The sequence below is a fragment of the Microcebus murinus genome, chromosome 9 (assembly GCF_040939455.1).
Source record: "Microcebus murinus isolate Inina chromosome 9, M.murinus_Inina_mat1.0, whole genome shotgun sequence".
Taxonomy (NCBI): domain Eukaryota; kingdom Metazoa; phylum Chordata; class Mammalia; order Primates; family Cheirogaleidae; genus Microcebus; species Microcebus murinus.
Genome location: NC_134112.1, coordinates 80717630 through 80733210, shown reverse-complemented (window position 1 = coordinate 80733210; position 15581 = coordinate 80717630). Strand labels below are relative to the sequence as shown.

At 55.1% G+C, this 15581-nt stretch overlaps 1 protein-coding gene across 2 annotated transcripts; it reads left to right on the top strand.

Moving 5' to 3' along the window:
• The first annotated feature begins 1243 nt into the window (after positions 1–1243).
• PRRT4 (proline rich transmembrane protein 4) lies at positions 1244–12601 on the top strand. 2 transcript variants are annotated; one of them, XM_012789126.2, is made up of 5 exons: positions 1244–1362; positions 2749–3473; positions 3565–3669; positions 4704–4823; positions 10279–12601. In XM_012789126.2, the coding sequence occupies exons 2-5, from the start codon at positions 2822–2824 to the stop codon at positions 12096–12098; spliced, it is 2697 nt and encodes an 898-aa protein (XP_012644580.1). In that variant the 5' UTR covers positions 1244–1362; positions 2749–2821; the 3' UTR covers positions 12099–12601. The 2 variants fall into 2 exon arrangements, with proteins under 2 accessions (XP_012644580.1, XP_075862304.1); XM_076006189.1 differs by lacking the exon at positions 1244–1362 and having other exon boundaries at positions 2714–3473; positions 11534–12556.
• Positions 12602–15581: the final 2980 nt, after the last annotated feature.

The window sequence follows — 15581 nt, the reverse complement described above, 5'->3', positions numbered from 1 at the left end:
AGGGGGTTCAGGGTCACATCTAGGGCTGTAACATGGTGGCAATAATTTCTCTCTCTCTCTCTCTGAGGCTTGTGATGGGAAATGAATGAGGAGACTCACACAAAGCAATCTCCACAGTGCTCGGCACACAGTCGGATGTATGGATTTTGAGGGGAAACTTTAAATGGAGCAGGGAGCCTCAAGTGTTTAACGTTCTCTGCATATGTTTAAATCACTAGCATTTTGGGGAGAGAACATGAACGGATATAGACACTCAAAAACACATAAGTGAATCAGTACTATTTAAACCAGCCATTACTACAGCATAACAGGATCCACGCAGTATCCACAGTGTTGGTTCCTCTGTTGTCCTGGTCATCTTCCACATGTGTCAGCTTCCCCCCCCCCTCTTCTTTTCTCGCCAGGCTGCACGCTCCTTTGATTTTACTGTTCTCCTCTCACCTCTTACTAGAAATATTGTCATCCACCTCTCACAAGCAGCTTCACTCACCATTCTTTCCAGCCGACGTTTCTGAAACTGAGTATTTTTGAAAGATACTTTTTAGCAAAAAGAAATGTTACCCGGATTGACATTTGGCAGTTCACCTGTGACCCGTGGAGGCACTCCCGTGCAGTAGTACAACTGGTGAAAGCCTCCAGGTGGCGGAGAGGGCGGGTAGGGGGACTGGGTTCGAGTCTCTGCCAAGCTGTGCGATCGCAGGCAAATTCGGTAATTTTCTGAGTCTTACCTATCTGCAAAATGGGGACACACACGGGGTTGTGGTGACGACTAATGAGATAAGGAATGTAGAAGTACCTATTATACTTCTACGTGTGGTGGAGGATGAACCAACGCGGTGGGTCTTATGGCGGGGGGGGGGGGGGGGGGGGGGAGTTGTCATCCTGGGCCAGGCTGCCGTGTGTGTGTGTGTGTGTGTGTGTGTGTGTGTGTGTGTGTGTGGCGCGCGCCCTGACCTGCGGTGTGTTTCCTGGGGAAGGCGTGCGTGTGGACGTGTGTGCCGGGCCGCCCTGGGAGTGCGTGGCGCCCTGGCCAGGCTGAGAGCGCGGCGCCTGCCGCGGCTGATTGGCAGCGCTGGGTGAATGGGCGCGCGCGGGGCCACCGGCACGAGGCCGCCGCGGCTCGGCGCTGCTGCGCGCCCGCTCCGCGGCCGGAGTGTGGCGTACGGCGGGCTGCGAGCGGGGTGGGAGGAGGAGGGGGGAGAGGAAGGGAGGGCGCGGGAGCGGCGGGGGAGGGCGGGCAGTCAGAGCCGCGGCCGCGGAGCCCCGGCGCGGGCAGCTTCGCCGGGAGCCAGGCTCGGAGCCAGGAGGCTGCGCCGCGGGAGGGAGCGCGGAGTGCGGAGCGCGGAGTCGGGCGCCCGCCTGGTGAGAGCGCTGCGGCCCGGGGCCCGAGCCGGGGGCAGAGGGTCTGCGAAGCTGCAGTCGCCCCACGAGCCGCGGGGGCGTCGGGGAGTGGGGGTCCAGATCTCCAGTCGGGGCGCTGGGCGCCGCGGAGAGAGCTGGCGAGACGCCACGGAGCGTTGCCCTGCTGGCGCCCTGGCCGCCGCGACCGCCCCTTCTCGGGGGACTTGGCTGGGAGACCTGCCTGCGGGAGGGAGCGAGAGGAGCAGGTGGGCCGGTCCGGGGAGTGTGTGCGCGCGTGTGGCCTGCGAGGGGTGGGGGGTGACGATGTGAGGTGTGTGCCTCTACAGTGTGTGAATGCGTGTGGAGGGGGTGTGTGCCTCTCCGTACTGTATGTGCTGTGGTGCGCCAGTGAGAGAGACAGGGAGGCTGGGAGCTCTCAGAGCTTGGGTCTGAACCCATGCAGGAGGGAGGGGGTCAGCAGGACGGTGTGCTTGTGTGTGCAGGGGCAGGAGTGTGCGAAGGGTGAGTGGGTGAGTGTGTCACGAGTGCTAGGTGTGGCTGTGTGTGTGATGTAAGGGTGCCGAGTGCACGTGTGTCCCTGGCTCACCCTCCCTTCCTCCACCAGATGTGTGCAGGTGGAGGGGAGAGTTCTGGGGAGGGGTGGGAGCCTACCGCAGCTGCCCCTTGCGGGTTTGGCTCGCCTGCCTGGCCTTCTCCCCCAGGAAGGCTAGATCGCCAAGCTGCCCCTCCCCCAAATACTTGCAGGGCCCTGGAGAAGAGAGCAGGCCAAGCCCCAGAAAAGAGGGGAGGGGCTCAGGGGAGGGTGCTTCTGCCCCACTGGGAACCCTGCTTCTCTGGTGGGAACCTGGGTGGCCTTCCCGGCTCTACCAGGTCACTTGATGCTGGGCTCCACCCTCCCCAGGCCCTGTATGCCAGGGTTCTGAGAGGGAGAGGGCCAGCACCTGAGATTGGGGACAGAAATGGGGGTGGGGAGGGCTTGGTTGTTGGCAGTTGTATGCCCAGAAGGGTATGTGGCACTCTGTGGGCCCCAGTAAATATTGCAGGGAGGAGGGAAGGCTCAGGGAAACATAGGGCGTGAAGGAGGGAAGAAATCTGAGCTTGGGAATCCAAGTCCATCCCCTGTGCTGTCAGTTAAGAATGAAGGCCACTGGCTGCAGTCAGACCCCAGTCCCCCCACAGCAGGTTGGGGAGGAGAAACTGCAAGGCAGGGATTTGTGCTGGGGTCTGAAGGTACAGGAAGTACCCTGATCTCCTTGGGTGGAGCACTGCATTCTGTGCCCACCACCTGCTTCTCTGTGATCAGAAGCCTCTCTCTGGGGCATCCAATCCCAGGAAAGGGAAGAAGGTGGCAGTGGCCAGGGCTCATAGGGCCTCTCTTCTTTCCAGGACCTTCGTGCTCAAAAGGTGCTGAAGAACTGAGCCCACTGCCCACCAAGGGCACCCGAGGCCAGGTGGGGCCATGGCAGGGCATGGCTGTCTGGGGCTGGGGCTTTTCTGCTGGGCCCTGCTTGCTGTTCCTGTGGGCCCCCAGCCTGCCTCCTCTGTCCCAGGTGCCCCTCTCACCACTCTGACCCCACCACCTCAGAGTGAGGACTCTATGCTCTCTCTCAACTTGGGACTTAACTTCAAATTCCATCTTCGGGGACCTGCTGCTGTCTGGGGGAGCCCTGTCACAGAGACCCAGCCTCTCTCTCTTGGGCCAGGCCAGGAGCCAGGGGGAGAGGTGGTCAGTGGGCTGAGGACTGACCCACTTTGGGAACTGCTGGTGGGCTCTCCTGGGAACTCTCCCCCAGAGTGGGGCTCCGCTGAAGGCAGCTCTATGCCCTGGGCCTCCTCCCTGCCTCCAGAGTCCATATCCCCCCTCTCTGGGCCCACTGATGGGCCCACTGCTCCCTATCAGCCAAGAATGGGCACTGTGACCTGGGACACTGCTCTGACGGCTACAGCACCTCCATCCAGTGCTCCTAGGCCTCACCAGAGTGAGCTGGAGCTGAAGTTTGACATGGCACTGAGAGCAGGAGCAGCCCCGACACTTGGGCATCGGACACTGCCCCTGCTGCCCAGCCTGCGGGCCAGTCTGGCAGAGATTGCTGGGCGCCTGGGACCCTTTGGTGAGTACCCACCCCATCCCCATCCCAAGGGAAGCCCTGCTGGGCACCCCTGGCATGTAGGAGGCAGCTTCAGCCTGGGCTTCTTTTGCAGCATTCTTTGGCACTACTCTGTCCCCACTCCGGAACTTCTCAGGCCTGAGCCCCCCAGGTGAAACTACATCCCCAAGCTCTGCCTCTGGAGTTTCAGGTTCTCCAGGTGAGTGTTTATGTCATTGCAATAAAGAATTGTGGAATACCTCTCCATGCCAGGCTCTGTGCTAGGGACCTAACCAGCACCTACTGTTCTTTCTTTTTTAATTTCAAAATTTTACAGGGGTACAAACATTTAGGTTACGTATATTGCCTTTGTACCACCCGAGTCAGAGCTACAAGTGTGCCCATCCCAAATAGTGTGCACCATACCCATTAGGTGTGCATTTACCCATCCCCTCCTCCCCCCTCCCACCTGCCCAAAACCTGATGAATGTTACACACACACACACACACACACACACACACACACACACACACACATATATATCAGTTAGTACCAATTTGATGGTAACATGTGGTGCTTGTTTCTCAATACTTGTGATACTTCATTTAGAACAGGGGTCCTCAAACTTTTTAAACAGGGGGGCCAGTTCACTGTCCCTCAGACCGTTGGAGGGTCGGACTATAGTTTTAAAAAAACTATGAACAAATTCCTATGCACACTGCACATGTCTTATTTTGAAGTAAAAAAACAAACAGGCAAAAACACTCGCATGTGGCCGTAGTTTGAGGACGCCTGACTTAGAAGAACGGACTCTAGCACCAGCCAGAATAATACAAGAGATGCTAGTTCATCATTTTTTGTGGCTGAGTAGAACTCCGTGGTCTACATATACTACATTTTATTAATCCACCCATGTATTGATGGGCATTTGGGTTGTTTCTACATCTTTGCAATTGTGAATTGTCCCATTCTTTCTTGACTCATGGGATATCTCTATTGCTTCTTCCAGGCCCTAGGACATGGGCTTCTGCTCCCATGAGGGAATCATTCTCTTTCCCATATACTGAGTCTAGTTTGGTCTTTTTTTTTTTAGCTTAGCTCATGGTATACATAAGCTTAGCATGTGGCTACAATTCTTGGGACAGTGGCTTCCTTAGGGCCAGCTCTGGGGAAGGAGAGGATTTTCTCTAAAACCCCAGAGGCCAAGGCCAGCTGGTAGGGTGGCATTTGAGCCCCATGTGCTCCCTTTGCAGGGTTCTTTGGCACAACTCTGTCCCCACCCCCATATACCCTGGAGAGGAAGCTCTCCAGCCCAAGCCTGCTGGACCCAGCTGCTTCCCCAAGCTCTGCCTTGATTGTAACAACATCACTAGGTAAGTGTCCAGTTCATTTAAACTTGGCAATTATTTGCTGAGCACTTACTACATGTTAGTCACTCATCAGTGTTCTGGGACCCCTTTATTTCATTGTCATCATAATAATCACCATTCTCTTTATCATCACCATGGAGATATATATTAATAATAGTCTGAGAACAAGTGTTGCTGGGGAGAGTCCCACATAGAGTTAAGTAATGGTCCTCTGAGAGTTTTGCAATCACAGGCAGAGCAGGATGTAGACAGAGGTATCAGGGCAGACAGACGCAGGAATTCCTTCGTGGTTCCCACAGCCTCAGCGCCAACCCCACCCTCTACTCCAGTTGGCCTGCCCTGCCTCTCTGCCCCCACCCCCACCTTGGGGCTCTCTCTCTTGCTGTCTGATCTGACATGACATGCTGTCAGATGTGGGCAGAGCTGAGCACCTCATTGGGAAGACATTGAAGAGGAGAGCTTAAGCAGACAGATGCCACCTTCATTCAAGGGGGCCTTTCAGAACATGCGCATAGACAAGCTAGTGGTGCAGAGGAAAGACCACGGGCTCTGGAATCTTGAGACCTGGCTTTTTTTATTTTTTATTTTATTTATTTATTTATTTATTTATTTATTTATTTATTTATTTATTTATTTATGACAGAGTCTCGCTTTGTTGCCCAGGCTAGAGTGAGAGCCGTGGCGTCAGCCTAGCTCACAGCAACCTCAAACTCCCGGGCTCAAGCAATCCTGCTGCCTCAGCCTCCCGAGTAGCTGGGACTACAGGCATGCACCACCCTGCCCGGCTAATTTTTTCTATATATATATATTAGTTGGCCAATTAATTTCTTTCTATTTATAGTGGAGACAGGGTCTCGCTCTTGCTCAGGCTGGTTTTGAACTCCTGACCTCGAGTAATCTGCTCGCCTCGGCCTCCCAGAGTGCTAGGATTACAGGCGTGAGCCACCGCACCCGGCCTGAGACCTGGCTTTGAATCCCAATTCATTTATTTACTAGATGAATGGCCTTGAGCAGCTTATTTAACCTCTCTGAACCTAAATTTTCTCATATATCTAGGGTTTAATAACTACTTATTTTGCTGAGTAACTCTATATCTTCCAGATAATGTAAGTTCTTGGCATGATACTAAGCACAAAGTAGAAGCTCATTGAATAGTAGCTATTAACTTTGCCTCTTTCACCTACTGCACCCCAAATATATCCAGACCCTTCCTCTCAAACACACAACCCTGGCCCCACATATCCACCAGGGCAGAGGACACAGGTGCTCCAGGAGAGGTTCTGGTAGCTGAGGCCAAGGGAGCCATGCAGAGGGATTTCCAGGCCCAGCTTTGCTCCGCAAAGGGTTTATGTGGCTGTGAAACCTGTCAGCCACCCCACACTAGCCTCGGCATGGAAACTACTAGTCCCCCTGGCTTCTTACAGCTCCAGACGTAACCCAGCGCCCGATTCTCTGGCTCACTGCAGCTGCAGTCACTACCCTCCCTCAGAGAGTGGGTGAGGAGCTGCCATCCTCCCCACGCTATCCAGCCCAGTGTGCAGCAGTGGCAGGATCCGCTATGGGGTGGGGGGCAGGCTCTGTGCCTCAGGGGAAGGATGCTGGCTGGCAGTCTGTCGGCCCCAGTGACAGTGCTGGCCAGGCAGGTTTAATGAGTCTGGACAGTATCAGAGGCAGTGCAGCTGGGCAGGCTGGTGGCCCCACCCTCACTCCTGCTCCTCACTGATGGCTGTAGGAACCCAGCCTCTCTCTGGCTGCTCCTCTTGTATAAACCTGGGAGAGCTACAGGTCTCCTGGAGACAAGGCCAGTGGCCTTGTTCGTGCCAGCAGCGTGCACGTAAGGAGTAAGCAGTTATGAGACAAATGAGCTCTCTCTGTCTCCTCTAGGATCTTTCTTTCTCTCCCACTTCCTTTTCTTTTCTTTTCTTTCTTTCTTTTTTTTTTTTTGGAGACAGGGATCTCACTATGTTGCCCAGACTGGTCTCAAACTCCTGGGCCCAAGCAATCCTCTAGTCTCTGCCACCCTAGTTAGCTGGGATTATGGGTGTGAGCCACTGCACCCAGCACCTCTAACCTAGGTGCCATTAATGTTGGACTCCTGGGCCTTCCTTGCATTAGGTGTCCTTCACCTTGGACACAGCTCATATCTAGCCATACACACCAGAACAATTGTACAGGTCATAGCATACTGAAGGACTTCTATGCCAGTTGATCAGTATCTACTTCCCTTAGTCTGTTGAGTGTTCCCCTTCACTCCCTGACCACTCTGGCTTGTATCTGTTCTGAATGGCTGGCACCTGTGCCATCCAGTTGTTAAATATTTTGAGTGTCACCCCTACAAAGAGTATCAATCCTCCGTGATCCTGAAGGTGGGGGTGGGGAGAGGGACAGGGCCAGGCTACTGACCAGGCTGCAGCGTCCAGCATCCAGAGTGATGTGACTCTCTAGCCCTTTGATCTGGGCAGCTGGGGGATAATCAGGCCTGACTTTTCTCTGAATGGAGCTGCCCCTTCCCTGCCAGCTCCTGCCACACTAGTTACTCACTCATGACATCCCATGTCCTCCCTCTCCTTGGGTCAAGAGGGGCCACAGGGCCAGAGAGGGACCTCCCTATAGGGGAGGCCTGCCCAGGAGAGGGACTCTGGGAAAGGAAGACCAGAGATCACTATCTTCTGGTGGGAAACTGAAGGCTCTTTCTGGGGAAGCCTTCAATGGGGAGTCAAGAGGTGAGGTCAAGTGGGCCCTTCAAAGGCAGAAGCTGGGTTTTCTGCCACTTGTCCACACCCATTCCTGGACCAGTGCAGAGCACACTGGCCATGCTCTGACCCCAGGAATCAGTGCCTCTAATTCAGAACTCCTTTCCTGACACTTGAGCTGCCCTGTACTTTGCCTACTTTCTGGGTTTTCTTTTCTGGATTCTTATGAATGTTGAAATTTGCTCTAGTTGCCATAGTGCTTGGGGACAGAGATGAAAGATGGGGTTTCCTGTGGCCCATGGGTGAGATGTGGCGATGGAAGACAGTGAAGTGGAGCTGGCCTCTGAGAGCTGCACTTGTCTGTACAGTGAGCAAAGGAGGTGGTGAGGAGTGACAGGCTGGGGCAGACTGTGGGCTCCCAGGCAGGGTCTCCCTGCCTCTCTGCAGAGCCCACAGAGGCCAAAGAAAGACCAAGCAAATTCCTTCCCTTTGCAGAAGTGGGTTGGGCAAGGAGCAGAGAATGAGGAGTGAGGGAGTGTGTGCATTTGATCCTGCCAGTACCAGACTGATGCCATCCCTGACCAGCAAGCTCTTGGTTCCCAGCGGAGTGGTTCCTCATTTAGTTGAGGCCTGGCATCTTAATTTGTGTTCAGGGGTGCTTAGGCCATCAGAATGGTGTTCTTTAAACAGAGTTCATAAAGTGAGACAATGTGTTGATGTTCATTCATTTGACTAATTATTGTCTAAGCAAGTTTAAGATGTGCTAAAGGCTTTTAAAATAGACCACAGCCTTTAGTTAGTTAAATCAAGAATTCATTTGAGGCCAGAAGTGGTCACACACACACACACACACACACACACACACAAAATGATGATTGATCAGTGATGGACATTAGCTGGTAACAATGACACTGACAACAATCATATATTGAAGGATTATTATGCACTGGCCACTCCAAAGAGTCTTACCCACATCCTCTCACTTATCCTCATACTGTCCTATGCAGTAGGTGTTCTTACCCACTTCAGATTGGAGGAATGTGACGGAAGGGGATGGTCACATGCTGTCATTTGCAGTTGGCAGTGACTGTGTGTATTTTTTGGCTGCTCCCTCTCTGCCCTCCCACGTTGTCCATTCCATACTCCCCTGCCTTCTCCCCAGAGCTGCCTTCTGGCTCCCTCACTCCTTTTCCTTGTCCTCAGAACTGCTGTATTTGCATGTCCCCAGCATGAACTGGCCCTGCCTGGGAGTGGGGTTGTTCCTGGGGTCTTCCTGTGTTGTCCAGCTGGGACATGGCTGGGGTGTGGCTGGGGTATGGCCAGGCAGTTGGGGCAAGAGTCTGATTGTCAGGACACCCTTCCCTCACATTCTACATTTGTCTTTTGTCCACCTCCCCATCCCTGCCAGGCTGTCCCCGTCCTTCACCTCCATGCTTTCTTCCCCCATCCTTTCCTGTAGCTGCAGTCCTGCTAAGCCTGCTAGGTGGTGGTAGGGAGAGGTTTAGCTTCCAGCATCTTCCCTTGCTGCCTGGCTATGGGGAGAATCCTTGGGTCTAAATCTTTCTAACTCCTCTCTTGCTCTAGGAGAGTAGAGTTAGGGATCTTACCTCTCCCCCTCTCTTAGCTGACTTCCCTTTCCCCAAGGGATGTGGGAAGATGTTGGAACACAGGATGGGGCTGGGGGCCTGAGTTAACAAATCCCAGAGCACCTGAGAGGCCCACTTACTCATATGGCATTTTATCCCACTATCATCTCCCCACTTGTTCCTCCCTGGGACAATTCAAGGGCAGCTTCTGAGACTCAGGTGAGTCCATCTCAATGTAACCTTCTGTAAAATGGGGGGAGACCAACGGGGCATATATATTAAGAGACTTAGACTTGGCTTTGCGATTGAGTCAGGATGGGGACCACAGCCATGGGTAAGCCAAGGATTGGGGCATAGTAGGCAGGAAGGCCGGTGGTGTTCTTCTCAGAGTGCCCGGCTGTGTGTGTGCACTTGTGTGTTTACATGTGTATGTACACACAAGTGCATAGGCTTTTACTTGAGCCAGGGTCATGAGAGGAGCAGTTGAAAAACGCCAGGGGAAGCTTCTCTTGGCACCAAGTTGGGGAGTGGGAGTCAGGGATGAAGAACAAGAGATAAGCAAACTGGTATTATGAAGAGGCTTTGCAATCCTGGCAAGGGGCTTAGATCTGGATTTTAGTTGCAGCTCTGCCAATTTGTGACCTTGGGCAAGTCATTTTGCCTCTCAGCAGAGCCTCAGTATCTTCATCTGGCAAATAAGAAGGTTCATTTATTCAATGAATATCTGTTCTGTGCCAACTTTGTGACAGAAACCATTTTAGGCATGGATATTCAGGTGTGAGCAAAGCAAACAAAAATCCTTGTTCTCATAAAGCTTCCTTTCTGGTGGGAGGATTGAACTGGAGGTGGTGTCTAAAGTTCTTCCCAACTGTAAAGTTCTGTGACTTCTTAAGAAAAACTCTTTTCAGTAGAATCACAAGTGAACAAAGCTGGGAGCTGGGGCAGGAGGATGGTGGGGTGGGAATCCAGAGGAGGAAGAGGGGGAAGGATGAGGGCTGAAACTTCAGGATGAGGAGTTTGGGGACAGGGAAGGTGAGAGGCCAAGAGGTCTGATGAGTCCCTTGTAAGACAAGTGAGTCCTGGATACTTTAAGGGACTCTCGGACACTCAGGATACTGGCTGTGGGGTGGGCAGAGGAGGGCTGCCTAACTGCCTCAGCCAAACGTTCTTTGCCCACAGACCCCACCATCCCCACCTCTGGCTCAGATGACCCCTCTTCTGCCAGCCTTGGGAACCCTTCGGTGCAGCCAGAGTGTGGGCCCGAGTCCTGCAGCGTGGGAGGATTGCCTGAACGTGAGGGGCAGCCTCCTGCGGCCTCGCTGCCCCTCTTCTTCCTGACCCTGGAGGCCGACTGGGCAGAGGCCCGGGCTCGCTGGGGGGTGGCCTGGGAGGCCCATGTGTATGGGGTAGGTGCGCTCTTTGGCCTGGTGGCCCTGTTGGCGCTGCTGGCCCTGGCCCTCTTGCCCTGGCGCTGCCCGCCCGGCGCCCCCTGTCTGGCGCTGCTGGACCTGCTGCTGCTCTCGGCTGGGACCACTCGGGCCTTCCCGCTGTTCTACGATGCCTACGGGCACAGGGAGCGACTGCCCGCGCTCGCCTGGCTGCTGCTGCAGGACCTTCCACTGCCCTGCCTGGCCGCCGGCCTGGGGCTGGCCTGCTTGCTGCTGGCCCGGCCGCGCCCGCCGCGGTGCCCCGCCGGCCTGGCCGCGCTGCTGCTCCTGGGGCTGGGGCTGGCGGCCGCCGCTGCCCTCGGCAGCGCCGCACACCGCCCGCTGCGGCCTCTGCGGCTGGCCTCGCGCGGGCTGCACGCCTTCCTCGCTGCCCTTCTTTCGGGGCTCCTGCTGGCGCTCTCCTGCTGGGGGGGCCGACGGCGGCGGGCTGGAGCGCCCCTGGGAGGGTCTGGATCCAAGGGTGCCACTCCTCTCCCGCAGGCGCGCAGCCCCTTCGCCCCGCGGGAGTCCTGGCGGCGGGCGGCACGCACGGCCCCGGTGGCGGGCACCTTCGGACTGCTGAGCGGAGCCCTGCAAGGCTATGAGGTGCTGCACGCCCTGGGCTACGGTGGCCAACCCGGCCTGGAAGGGCCCTGGCCCTGGTGGGCGTTCCAGTTGGGCCTGCGCCTGGGCGAGGTGGGCGTCGCGCTCCCGTTGGCGCTGCTGGGCCTCTACCCGGCGCTCTGCAGTCCCCGCGTACCACCGCGCTGCTGGGCCAAGCTCTTCCGCTTGTCCCCGGGCCACGCGGCCCCGCTGCTGCCCGGAGGCTGGGTCACCGGGGCCCCTGACAAGGAAACCCTGCCTAGTGCCATCGCGCGTGGCGACGCGGAGCTGTTGCAGCTGTGCGCCCTGGCAGGGCCAGGCCCGGACCTCCTACTCCAGGGCTGCAGGGGCTTCGAAAGCGCCTCGGCCAACCCGGCCCCGTCCCCAGCCTCCTCCCCCTGCAGCGATTACACCGTGGACTTCCGCCCGCCATCCCCAATCAACCTGCGGCGTAGCATCGAGGAGGCCCTCTGCAGCGAGGCCCTGTTGGCGCCTGGCCTCTTCCAGGACCCTGCCTTCGGGGACGCCCTGCCTGGGCTCGGCCTTTACCGCACTGCCTCATTGGGAACGAAGACCGGGCCCGGGCCCAGTGAGAGGTTGGAGGAGGCCCCTGGCTCCCCTGCGCCCCTGGAACTCCCCTCCCCCGGGGCTTGGCCCGCAGGCAGCAGTGCCTCCTCCAGCTCGCTGTGCGGACTTTCGAGGGACAGCTCGTCCATGCTGCTATGCTCCAGCCCTGACAGGCCCCCGCGCTGCCCTCTGGTCTGCGTCCTCAGTCCCCCGAGGCCCTCAGGAAGCAGCCCCAGCCTCCCGGCCTCAGGGTCCTACCAGGCCCTGTCCCCACCCTCCCGCGACTCCCCAGAGCCTGCTCCTGAGCTGCAGGCGGAGGAGGCCTTGCTGCAGGAGCAATTTCTGGACGCCTGCCGACAGATCGATGAGCTGAGTGTGGGGAGCGACACCATAGACCTGTGAAGAGGCAGCCAGCTCGCTGCCACGGGCCATATGCCCCTTCTGGCGCCTGTTCTGCCCCAGACCTGCACACTGTAACCGTTCTCCAATCCTGCCTGGCTCAGATACCTCTCCCCATTCCTTCCCCATTCAGGGCCCCTGGGTAGGTGGGTCAGCAACCAGGCTCTATTGATTGGGAGTCAGTGTCACCTTCTCTGGAGCCCCGGGCATTGATACCCTCAGCTGCAATTCTAGGCTGGCAGGGGTCCCACTCTCCTTGGCATTCACCAGCAATAATGCTCCAAGGTGCTCCACTCCTGACCACCACTTCCTATTCTGGTGCTGAGTGAGAGGGGCTGTCCTCCGGCCCCATGCCCAGGAATCCCACCCCTGTGAGAGTGAGACTCCCTGCTCTCCAAGTGACCCTTCCCCACAGGGGTCCATAGCCCATCTAGGAGACTTTATAGCAGTTGGGTGGGAGGTGAACGCTTTCAGAGTTAATTTATCAATAAAATATTTTCAGAGGAGAACCGTCCGACCTTCTTGGGAAAGGTTAGATGGGGCAACGGTAGCAGTGATTCCACTGGAAGTGGAAGAGAAGCAGCTTTTGGGTGGGTTGGATATGCTTCAGACCCCAGGGACCTTCACACAAGACCAGGGAGTCTTGCCTTGTGTCTGGGATGAATGAGGGTCCTGGGAGCAGCCCCTTGAAGACCTTTGTGACTCTCTGGGGAGTGGCTTTTCACAGATATAGAACATGGCCCCGAGAAGTGAAGCAGAAACTCTACAGTCATTAGTGGGATATGCCTGTGTTGCTAGGAGCCTGGGTTCAGGTCCTGGTGTCCAGCTGGCTAGGGTCTAGTTCGTGGTAAAGTCCTTCATGAAAATGTTGATACACATGCACAAGAGCCTGATCAGTGTGAGCTGGGACCCCCATCACCACCCCCTCCCCTGCCACATTCCCACAGTTTGGGATTCCCAAAGAGGAAATTACGTTCTTCACCTACCAACAGGGCCTATTCAAGTTTGGAAGGTTGGGCTCACAACACTGTCTCCAGCTCCTCCAAAGAACTCTCAACTAGCATGGGTGCAGATCCTCCCTGGAGAAAGTCTGTCCAGCCTCAGCCAGCTCCCAAAGCAGAACTCACAGTGCAGAGACCCACAAACACATCCAGCCACCAGGCGCTCCCTAATCCTTCCCTTGCCTGGAGCATTTGGCTCTGAGCTCTATAGCATGCATTTGTCACTTGGCTAAAATGCAGTGGTTGAGAGTGGCACAAAAACAGCGTTGTGGATTAGGTTTGAAAATGAAAATCTGACAGTGTTTTGGCAGATGCCCTGCACATCACAGGGAGACCTGCAGGAGCACACACACGAGGCTCAAAGTGGAGAACAGGAATCTACCAGTTTTTCTTCCAACTCTGCCCATCAGCTTGTGGGGACTGCAGAAGCAAGGAGCCAAGAGGGAAGCAGGCAGGGAGGCCGAGAGGGGGTGGGGCCCTCAGCCAGACCAGGTCCAATGCACTAGGGAAGATTCGAGCACTGCTCTCCCTGCAGATGAACATCTGTCTTGGCTAGAGGAATGTTGGGAGCTGGGACCTCAGATGGAGGAGGGGAGTCAGCGACGTTTGGGAAGAGTGTGAATCATAGTAGGGAAGAGAAATGAGAGGAAGACGGGTGCAGGCACGGCTGAGGGATGGGCCTGGAATGGTTTTGATTCTGTCTCCTCCATCACCTGGCTCAGCTTGGCTCGGAAATTCTAGCTGCATCGTCACTCTGGGCTGAGGCCCAGAAAACTGCCAACCTCCTAATTACAGGCATTTCTCATTGGTGTCATAGTGACTGTAGTGGGCCCAGCATCGAAGTTGCTTTGTGTCGTGCAAGGAGTGCTTGCTGCTCTGAGAAATTGCTCTCTTTCTTCCTCACTTACCCTTCCAGCTGTCTCTCATCTACCCCTGCTCACTCTCAGCTCTTCTCTGCCATCTCTCTCTTCCTCACGCTCATCCTTTCCAGCTGCTCCCTCTTGCTCACTCCCCCCAAGGGTCCTTGGGTTCATGCACATACCTTCCAACAGAGCAGTCCAAGCCCAAATACTCCCAGCCAGTGTCTCTCTCTCCCTCTCTCTCACACATATGCACACTCCTTTTAGGTCTGCAAGCTCTGAATGAGGCTGGTAGGGGTAGGGGGATGAGGGAATTCAGCTCAGTGTTCACCAGCTCTAACAATTATCTGATTTTCCTCAGCAAGAGTTAGCTCAGCCCTTTGACTTCAAAAAGAGGCCAAGACTTTATTGAGGTGACTCTTCTTTTCCAACTCAGGCCTCATTCCTTACCCAAAGCAGATTTCCCAGAAGGAGTCCAGGTAGATCCTAACGCATACACCCTTCAGTTCTATATCTTGGTACTGTGGAGCACTGAAAGATATAAACTTGACTTCATTCATTCATTCAAACTCTTACAAAAAAAATGTTTTTGAGACAGGGTCTTGCTCTGTCACCCCGCTGGAATGCAGTGGTGCAATCACAGCTCATTGCAACCTGGAACTCTTGGGTTCAAGTGATCCTCTCACCTCAGTCTCCCAAGTAGCTGGGATGACAAGTTTGTGCCACCACACCCAGATAATATTTTTTAATTCTATGTTAGCGATGGGGTCCTGACATGTTGCCTAGGCTGGTTTTGAACTCCTAGCCTCAAGTGATCCTCCCATCTCTGATTATAGGCATGAGCCACTGTGCACAGCTTAAAAAATATATCTTTTTTTTTTTTTTGAGACAGAGTTTCACTCTGTTGCCCAGGGTAGAGTGCCGTGGCATCAACCTGTCTCACAACAACCTAAAACTCCTGGGCTCAAGCAATCCTTCTGCCTCAGCCTTCCAAGTAGCTGGGATTACAGGCATGCACCACCATACCTGGCTAATTTTTTCTATATATTTTTAGTTGGCCAATTAATTTCTTTCTATTTTTGGTAGAGACGGGGTCCTGCTCTTGCTCAGGCTGGTCTCGAACTCCTGAGCTCAAATGATCCTCCCGCCTTGGCCTCCCAGAGTGCTAGGATTACAGGCATGAGCTACCATGCCTGGCCAAATATATATCTTTTTTTTTTTTTTTTTTTTTTGAGACAGAGTCTCGCTTTGTTGTCCAGGCTAGAGTGAGTGCCGTGGCGTCAGCCTAGCTCACAGCAACCTCAAACTCCTGGGCTCCAGTGATCCTTCTGCCTCAGCCTCCCGAGTAGCTGGGACTACAGGCATGCGCCACTATGCCCGGCTAATTTTTTATATATATATATCAGTTGGCCAATTAATTTCTTTCTATTTATAGTAGAGACGGGGTCTCGCTCTTGCTCAGGCTGGTTTCGAACTCCTGACCTTGAGCAATCCGCCCGCCTCGGCCTCCCAAGAGCTAGGATTACAGGCGTGAGCCACAGCACCCGGCCCAAATATATATCTTGAATGCTTACAATGTGCTAGGTGCTGGAAATAGAGAGGCAAGCAGGGTGGACACTAGCCCT

What these genes read in the sequence shown, in the direction of transcription:
- PRRT4 (XM_012789126.2), top strand. Translation starts at nt 2,822, where the DNA reads ATGGCAGGGCATGGCTGTCTGGGGCTGGGGCTTTTCTGCTGGGCCCTG. An exon ending in TGGAGTTTCAGGTTCTCCAG is followed by an intron (nt 3,670 to 4,703) that starts GTGAGTGTTTAT and finishes CTCCCTTTGCAG; the next exon opens with GGTTCTTTGGCACAACTCTG. An exon ending in GATTGTAACAACATCACTAG is followed by an intron (nt 4,824 to 10,278) that starts GTAAGTGTCCAG and finishes CTTTGCCCACAG; the next exon opens with ACCCCACCATCCCCACCTCT.